The sequence below is a fragment of the Sphaeramia orbicularis genome, chromosome 18 (genome assembly GCF_902148855.1).
Source record: "Sphaeramia orbicularis chromosome 18, fSphaOr1.1, whole genome shotgun sequence".
In the NCBI taxonomy this organism is placed as follows: domain Eukaryota; kingdom Metazoa; phylum Chordata; class Actinopteri; order Kurtiformes; family Apogonidae; genus Sphaeramia; species Sphaeramia orbicularis.
Genome location: NC_043974.1, coordinates 23840973 through 23850841, shown reverse-complemented (window position 1 = coordinate 23850841; position 9869 = coordinate 23840973). Strand labels below are relative to the sequence as shown.

The 9869-nt window shown below is 36.0% G+C and overlaps 1 protein-coding gene across 1 annotated transcript; it reads left to right on the top strand.

Annotated features, from left to right (window-relative positions):
• Positions 1 to 5255: 5255 nt before the first annotated feature.
• On the top strand, positions 5256 to 9759 carry fam113 (family with sequence similarity 113; the record flags this gene model as incomplete). Its single annotated transcript, XM_030162905.1, has 6 exons — positions 5256 to 5512; positions 6674 to 6824; positions 8072 to 8318; positions 8684 to 8690; positions 8965 to 9143; positions 9512 to 9759. Coding segments are annotated over 6 exons (969 nt in total), but the record flags the coding sequence as incomplete, so codon positions are not given.
• Between the last annotated feature and the right edge of the window lie 110 nt (positions 9760 to 9869).

Here is a 9869-nt window from a genome sequence, read left to right as displayed (position 1 = left end):
GTGGTTGTTCAGGTTATTCACATTTTTTGTGAAAGGATAGTTTGTAAATGTAAACATTTAATTTAAAATGTTTTGCATTAAAAGAGAAAAAAATTGGAGTTCTCATTATTTATAGGCTATTATGCAATTATTTTACTGGTCTAGAGATCAAATTGGGCTGCATGTGGACCCTGAGCCCACATGAATTTGACACCCCTGATACAGATTATATATTTGAAAGTCTGTAAAAGGTTGACACTGTCATTTGTTGCTCCAAAACTAACGGTTTATATATGCATACCTGTGTACATAAGAAATACTGATTTAAAAACAGTATAATGGTGTTTACTCTAATAAAGGTATTCGAGTTATAATGAACAGAAAAATTATTTTACTTATTTATTGTCCGTTAGGCGTTAATATAATTTACTACCCTCTTAAGTTGTTCAGGACAAAAATCTGTACTTCCAAAAAACTATTACAAAAACTTGACAGATTAATATTTTTTTCTGCTGACTAAATCTCTTCAACAACCTCAACCTTGCTCAAAACTACAATTCACTCATTTTAAGGATTTTAACCCTTTAAATGCCAGCTTGATTACTCCAAGTCACTTGTTATTTATGACAAATATGCAAAAAAAATTAGTTGCTGTAGGTGGCTGGGGAATTTCTTTTTCTTTTTCTTTTCTTTTCTTTTTTACCTCCGCCAAGGAGGTTATGTTTTTGCCAGGGTTTGTTTGTTTGTTTGTTTGTCTGTCTGTTTGTTTTTGTTTGTTTGTTTGTTTGTTTGTCTGTCCGTTAGTGTGCAACATAACTCAAAAAGTTATGGACAGATTTGGATGAAATTTTCAGGGTTTGTTGGAAATGGGATAAGGAAGAAATTATTAAATTTTGGTGGTGATCAGGGGTGGGGGGGCCCACAGGGGGGGCCACTGATCAGCCTTGGCGGAGGTCTGCGCTCTCCGAGTGCTTCTAGTTTTAAAATGTTACTGCCCTCTAGAGTCATTCAGGACAAAATTGTCCTCTTCCAAAAAAAAATTGTATAATAATTTTTTTTTTTTTTTCTGCTGTTTTGGGTCAAATATTTTGATCAACTTTAGTCCTGATCAAAACGATCAAAACAATATTGAATATAATAATATTGAGTAATATTTTTTATGTATTTATTTAAAAAACACACAAAGAATGAGTTGTTTTCCTATACTATATTCATATAGCAAATGTTGGGGGACCGGAGAATTTATTTAATTTTTTTAATTAGTCTTGGAGCTCAAAACCATGATTTCCGACAAACACAAATGCATCATTCAATTGCCTTATTAATTGCAGACACCTGAGACAAAAAAAACAGCGTCCCAAGGGCCGGCAGAACACTGGTGAAAATACCACAGCTTAGATATGAAGGTGTAAAACGATTTTTAAAGTAGCATCTAAATAATACGATCAGACTGTGTTTTGGCTTTAGAAGCCAGTATTGTACTGAAGTTTACTAAGATGGTTTTGTTTTTTTAATTAGCTGACAGCAAAACCATTTTAATTAACAGGTGCTTTCTGCCTGGCCCTGCTGTAACTGCGATTAACTACATCCAACCATGGTAAGTATCAATTTGTCCTAAAAATAGCAAGCTACTAATTTTAACCACAGCTAATCGCTTTATTTAGTTAGCTAGTTCATGATTTATACAGCTGTACAATTAGCCTAACAGCACAGAGATAACTACCGTTTACATAGACACATAATTAGCTAAAAGAAGAGTTAGTGCATCTTTGGTACTGTAGGAGTTTGTCAGAGAATTGTCAAAGTTTTCAGTCCATCAGGTTTTTTCTAACAGAAGAGGACCCTATTTGACCTGACTCTATTTTATAATGAATGTTAAAGTTGCTAATTAAAAAAGGCGCGCAAAACAGCAAACCCTTAAATAGTTAGCGTCACCACATTCAACCACAGATTAAAGTCATGTGTTAAATTACATTAATTCCAGTTATTCTACTGGTCATTCATTTATGAACTTTGTTAGAATGGCAGCCAGAATTTTAGGTTAAGATTTACACAGTATTGCGTAACTCAGGGTGTCAAACTCATTTTAGTTCAGGGGCTGAACCAGTTAAACAGTGTCTTACCAAAGTACATCTGTGACATGCTGCTCCCATATGAACCATCTCAGACCCTGAGAACCTCAGGGACTGGTCTTTTGCTGGTGCCCAGAGTCAGGACTAAACAGGGTGAAGCTGTGTTTCAGTTCTATGCAGCTAAACTCTGGAACAGTCTTCCTGATGACATAAGACAGGCCTCTACTGTGACAATGTTTAAGTTCAGGCTGAAAACAGCTCTGTTCAACTGTACATGTAACTACTGAAAGGGTTCTATCTGCACTCTTTTCTTTTACTTTGTTTTAATTGATTATTATTTATGTTTTATTGATTGTTTTATTTGTAATTGTGTGTTTTTAACCTGTCTCTTTTCCATTTTTGTAAAGCACTGTGAATTACCCTGTGCATGAATTGTGCTATACAAATAAATCTGCCTTGCCTTGCCTTGCCTTAAGCTCCTATAAATTACAGAGCCTGGAGATTGCTGTACAGCATAGCACACCGGTTTGATGCACTTACCAACATGGAACATCTCAGTTTGATTTCATTTCATTTTCACCTTTGTATGAACTACCATGATATACTTAGAACACTTGTGGTAATGGTATGGAGCATTAGTACCTCGTTACCACGCAGTAGTTTCTTGTGGCCGCGCATTGACAGTTTTTTCTTCACATCAACAAAGGGGCTCTGTAATAAATGAGAACTCCATTTTTTTTTTTTTTTTTTTTTTTTTTTTGCTCACTGGAAGAAAGTAAAATTAAATCATGAAAATGCTTACATTTATAAACCATCCTTTCATAAAAAGAATGTGAATAACCTGAACAACCTGAAATTTCTTTAAAAATACGCAGTATTTGAACAGTATTTTGCCTCAATTTATCATGCATACATGTGGATTACAGATCATAGTAGATCTACAAATGCACAAAACATTTAGTAACAGTCATAATATTGTTAAAATTTTAGAGGTTGAAGTTTGGAAATAAAATAAGTTTGACACCCTTGACTATTAAGATCTTCAATGTAATTTTTGCACTTTGTAGATCAGGCTAGAACTGTTGGTGGGCCGGTTTCAGCCTGTGGGCTGTATGTTTTACACTTGTGGCTTGACTGCTAAGATGTTGATGGTAATGAACATGTTGTATTTTAACTCGCAGGAGGAGGCAATGCAACATGTGAGTCACCAGCAGGCAGCCCAGCTTCTCCATAACAAGTTTGTTGTGGTACTGGGGGACTCCAGTAAGTAGAAAGTACTTTTAATACATTAAAGAAGGCAAGCAAAATGTCCACATACTTTAACTCTTATTGACTGCTGTATTGTTGTTGTGCTTGTCCCTCTTCAGTTTTTGATCATGTTGGCTGTGTTGATGAATGAATGAAGAATGAATGAACAGTTCATTTCTAACGTGCATATTACCAACACTGTATAAAATTTCATATCAACAGTCTTCTCCAAATATGTTGCTCGAAAAGGAGCAGGAAGACGCTAATGCTTATTTACACCTGCCCTTTAGTGCTATTGCAAGTTTGTGTCATACACTTATCTCAGAATATCCATATTTAGGCCCATTTTTAGGAACATACAATAGACAGAAGACATATAACATACATTGCTTAATATTTACAACAAAAATCACAAAAAGACCACAATCAAAAACAATGTTGACCTATGTAAACATTATTTTGAGATGTGTGTAGGTTTAAGGCCCAAGCACTTATGCCATATCCTTTTCCTGAAGTGTGTGTATATATAGATAGATATGGATGATGATATCGAGGATGGATGGATGGATGGATGTGTGGTAAAATTGGTGAACAATTTAAGATATACAGTACTGCATATGGTATGAATGAGCTCAATGAAAGCAGAAATTACTATTAATTTAGAAATTTTATAGCTACCTTATGAAAAGTGCATTTTTGTGCTTAGCAGTACAAATGTGACTAATATTAGAACAGGCTCTAAGGGTTAAAATCACTAAATCATGCTATTGGAGAAATGCTTTTGTTTATCCATTTTTGGCCTAAAAAGCAACAGCAACATGGACAATCTGCAAGCACCTGTGTTAAATGGTCAGGGTGTGTACTAGAGCTGCACAATTTATCGTTTGAGGATCGCCATCGCATCGTGATGTAGGAGGAAAATGAACTGTGTTTTCTCATCTAATTTCAACCTGTGTACCTGACATACACTGGGTGCAGCCATCCACCAATCACAATCACTCTTAATCAGTTTGCTAAAGTAGGCCCCGCTCCTGCACATGGAGTGAGTCGCTGGTAATGACATTGAAAAATGGGCAACAAACATGGGAAATCACCAAAAACAAAGACTTGGTGCCAAAAAGAAAAGCAATGTCAGTTATCTGGAATTATTTCGGCTACAAGAAGGATGATACGGAAACACGAGTTCTGTGGCAAAAGTGCCTTCCACCTGTTGCCACAACAAGACTTAACACAACTAATTTGTTTGACCATTTACGTTGGCACCACACAGCTATTATATCCTCCTGAGTAATTTTTCATATCGCAATAATATATCGCAGAGTTAAAAAAAAATCGCAGTGTCAGTTTTTTTCCAATATCATGCAGCCCTAATGTGTACAACCTGTCAAAATGCTGCTTTTAATTCTGTCATCTTCAGTTCAACGATCTGTGTACAAGGACCTTGTAATGCTGTTGCAGAAGGATAAATTTCTGACTGTGAAGCAACTCAAGGCAAAGGCAAGTGTTTTTTGGGTTTTTTTGTAAAGGAGTCACAAGAGAAAGTGTTAATCTAATGTTTGGTAACTGCATAATTGTTTTTTTTTTTGGCGTCATAATTATTATTTCATTCAAAAGCTGAATGTAGAACACAATTCTTTAATATTGTTGTTGGGGATTCTTAGAACAAACATTTCTTGCTGACTGTTCTTATGGGTCATTTATAAAATCCTAAAGCTCTACTCCAGATTTTTTTTTATTATAATGAAGTCATAGCTATTACAGAAACTTGAAATGTGTATTAATGACGGAATTTAGCTCAAGCAGCCAAACTATATTAGTATGTGTATTCTAATACCATAACTACAAAATATTTGGAGTGTTTTGCAAGATATCATGAATTTAAAAGATGTTTCTGCATGAATTTGAAGAAAATTGATAATATAAATTAGGAGAGTCAAGTGATTTGGTTTGGAATAACACTTTTATCTGTCTCTCTCTCAGGGTGAAATAAGTTTTGAGCAAGACTGTCTAGTTGAAGGCGGCAGCCTCGACCAAATGCACAATGGGACAGCGTACAGAGAGGTTCGCCAGTACCAGTCTAATCACCATCTGGTCCGGTTCTACTTTGTCACACGGATCTACTCTCGCTACATGCAGACCATAATGCAAGACTTTCGCAGTGGGTTAAAGCCAGATATACTAATTATAAACTCCTGCGTGTGGGATATTTCAAGGTTAGTGAAAAAAATAACAAATTGCTCCCAATTCATCTAATTTAAATAAGAACTGTGTTAAGGCCTGTGGTTCTCTGCAAACAGGATGAATCCCATGCAGATACACATCATGCTTACTCAGCTCAAAGTGCTTGACCAATGATTGAAAGACTGATCACAACAAATCAAACCATGGTAGAGGTTAAAAAGTTTAAAACAGAATAAGATGACATAAAAGACTAAAATTAGAAAATGTAATAGAATAATGCATAAGAATATTGTCTCTGTCAAAATAAACTTTTGCAAACAACAAAAAAATTCATTAAAGTACTGAATAAAATGTGGATCATTTTGTGCCACAAGTGTATAAATTATTCCTATATAACACATCTTAGAGTAAATATTCTTATTGTGTTTGTTTTTGTTTTTTTGGAAAGGTGAACGCGAATGTACATCATGCTGACATGGTAGCCTCATTTACATAGTAAAGTTCCATGACTTTAAGTATGACTTCTAGTGAAGTCTCATGAAGCACTGAGGCTTTCCTAACAATTGTGCCGAAAAAGATTCAAAGCTTCAAGGCTTCAGTGACGGTGACATCTGAAACCATAGAAATCTCTCAAGAGCACAGCTGAAGCACTGACACTGTTTCAGTCCAATGTCAGCAATAAAAGTTCAGAAAAGACATCATCATTACACATAAGTACAACTAAAATCTTTATTAAAAGGAAAAAAAATAATATGCAGACACTCTCATCCACAGTCTACAACACATTTCAGATTAACCCAAAGAATGAATCTAAATGATATGAAGGGTTAAATGTTGGTTTGGCTCAGACTGCATTGAAACACTATGAGCTAATGAAACTCACTGAGAGACTATGAGCCAATGAAAAGCTTCGAAACATTGTGAAGCAACAAAGCGCAAAGCGATGGAGTGATGACATTTGAAGCTTCAAGCGTCATCAGTCATGGGCCACTGGTGTTTTGATACAAGCTCTGACACAGTGTTTCGAATCACTCTGCTTCAGGAAGAGTGACACAAGCTCCAAAGCCTTGGTATCATTTATGCCCATCACTAATGACTTCCACTCTAGTGACCTTCATGTTCATGAGGGTGATTTCAGTATCTTGAAACTATATGCATTGTGATCTAGTTGTGTTTATATGATGGGTTTGTAGGTACAATTCCAATTGGACAAAGGACTACAAGGAGAATCTCCATCAGTTCTTTAACGAACTGAAAGGGACTCTGCCTGTAGAGTCACTGGTCATATGGAACCTCACCATGCCGGTGGGAAAGAGGATTAAAGGCGGTTTCCTGGTGCCTGAGGTAAGTTGATAGAAATCATCTGAACAAAACCAGAAAGGAAAACTGATGCTAAGTGGCTAAATACTGCAAGATAAATAGTAGTTCCCAACCTTTTTTTGACTCGTGACCCCATTTTAACATCACAAATTTCTGCCAACCCCAGACATTCAAAACGGAGACTTTTTTTTTTTTGCAAAAATTAATTTGTGATCATGTAATAGTTTGCTATACTATGTTGCAAATAAACATTAATTTTAGACAACATTTAGGCTATATAATGGATATTATTATGGACAAAGGCAGAAAAGCCAGGTTGAGATTACTGCACAAAGTGAGAATTTTATTTTCCTTGGTCAGGATATGTACAGTCAGTCCAACTTGTATTTACAAGGCTGCAGAATTAATACTGAATAAACAATAACTCAAACTATGAATTATGAAAGAGCTTAGACCGGCCACAACAAACATTTGAAAGATAAACAGTACCACAGTGCTTCAGAGTTTGTCATGTCTTTTATGTATTATGATTGTCTCTCTCAACTCACCATATATTTTTTTTTACCTCCGCCAAGGAGGTTATGTTTTTGCCAGCGCTGGTTTGTTTGTCTGTCTGTCCATGTGCAAGATAACTCAAGAAGTTGAAAAGAATGGATTTTGATGAAAATTTCAGGAAATGTTGATACTGGCACAAGAAACAAATGATTAAATTTTGGTGGTGATCGGCGGGGGAGGGCAATGATCTACTTTGGTGGAGGTCTGCGCTCTGAGTGCTTTTCTAGTATTATTAATTTTTTATTTTTATCTTTATCAATTGCTAGAAATTTCAAGCGACCCCACATGGGGTCCTGACCCCAAGGTTGAAAAACACTGATTTAAAGCCTACTGTATCTTGTAAAACCAAATTCCTAAATTCAAGACTTAGTCGCATAAAAGGTTGGATAAATGTAAAGCCACCACCCTCCAATATTGTCCTGGTGGCTGTCCAATTGGATGTGAAAGTAGATCCTAAACTGTGTTTCTAATAGTCTTAAAATGTCAATGACAGTGCCTTTGCAAAGAAGGGTGGGGAGATGAGCCCTGGTATTAAACTGTCAAAAATTCCAGCAAAAGAAAAATTCACTGGAAATGATCAGATAATGTAAGAGAATGCCAGCCGAAATAATCAGCCAAATGACAACTTGCTGAGCAGTGTTAATACAAGGGAATAGCCCTCAAATTAAGCAATTTAAGTACAGTATATTATTTGTGTCTACTTTGGTTACCTACAGATTGAACACAGGGCTCCTCAGATAGGTTACGATGTGGTCGAGGCAAACTTCTACAGTGGGACTCTAGCAAATGCTTATGGGATGGATGTGTTGGACCTTCACTACCAGTTTCGCTTCTTGCTGCATCATCGTGCTCGAGATGGAGTCCACTGGAACGCCATTGCCCATCGCAGAGTATCAACCCATCTGCTGCTGCACACTGCGCAGGCCTGGGGTGTCAAAATGCTCAGTCCACTTATGTCTGTTGGTGAGTGGAAGGACTGTGTTCTTATATCGGTTCAGTGTAGTGGGGTAATCTGCAGTCACCAGGTGGCAACATTGTACTTTGTAGTACACAGTTGTATATCCTTTGGAGAGTCCCAGACATTGATTGTGTGTTTGTGTGTTGTTTTTTTTTTTAAAGAGCATACTATTGCTATTAATGAGAAACCTGCCAAACAAAGAAACAACATAAATCCAGGTAATCACATTTGATGATGTTGATATTATGGTGATAAGTGTGATGTAGTGTACCTTTCTTTTAATATTTTTAAAAATTCTTATGAAAATATGTTACCCAGTCTCAGACATATGAGTTTACCATTTAAGGTTGTATTTTTTGTGTTATGTCAGGGTTCAGGTTTATGGGAATTGCCACTGAAGCTAATATTAGTCAAGCTTTAACAGTTTAACCTCTTTCCATTTCAATTTTCATCTAACCCTAACAACTATTTATCCAACTCTAGTAAAACTTGAAACAGTTGCATAAAGGGGCCTTGTTTAAGAAAATCAATGAAATTGCTGTGTGCTTGATTTTTGAGCTTATTTAACTGGCCCTAATTTACATCGATTTTGAGTAACTGAAAAAAACTTAAAAGTAAAATAATAAAGAATATGAACAAGAGACCACTCAGGTTTATTCCACTAACACTTAACCTTACTAAACCACTTCTTTTTCTATACTCCCCTAACACAGATGATGCTAGTACCAGGCAGGACTTCTCCAGTGACTCCATTCCTCATGGCTTCATGAGCTTTGATATGCCACTGACTTATTTCCAGCCACAGCCCAAATACACACCGGCTACAGATGGTAAGTGGTTTCATGTTGATGACTGAGATAAAATTCTACACAGTGTATATACTGTAGTATGTCGATATATTGGATAATTGTAGAACATGAGGGCTAATTTCATCAGTTCTTCTGTCAAACACTCAAATTTGTCCAAATGTCCATCTCAATTTCTATTTCTGTTGACACTGTATTTTGCCAGTGACTAGACAAGTTTTTTTAACCATGTCTGGTTGGTCTATTTTGTGACCTCTATTTAAACTGTGCATTTATTTGAGGAAATATGTGTTTTAAAATAACATTTTGAGGACATATTAATAGTTAAGTAAGCTAATCTAGTGTATGTTGAGGCATTTTATTGCTCTTTTTTTTTTTTTTTTTTTAATCAGACAACTACAACTACCGGCCTCCTCACCACTATGGTCACAATCCGTATGTGCTGAAGAGGAGACACACAAGACGCCATTATGTACCCTACACTCATCACAGACATTACAACGGTCATGGACACTACTGAGTGAAGGAAGAGCAATAAGGAGCATACATCCTGACACACTGGATGCATAATTGAAGTTTTCTTAAAATTTTACATTGATGTTTTATTTCCTTGAGTTTTAATTGGTATTATAATTTTAACATTTTTCCTCATTCAATATCTTGAAACTGAATGTTCAATAAAATGTTAAGATTTCAAGAAGACTTGGTTGACTTTGTCCAGTACACAGTCAGGCAAAATACTAAAGAATT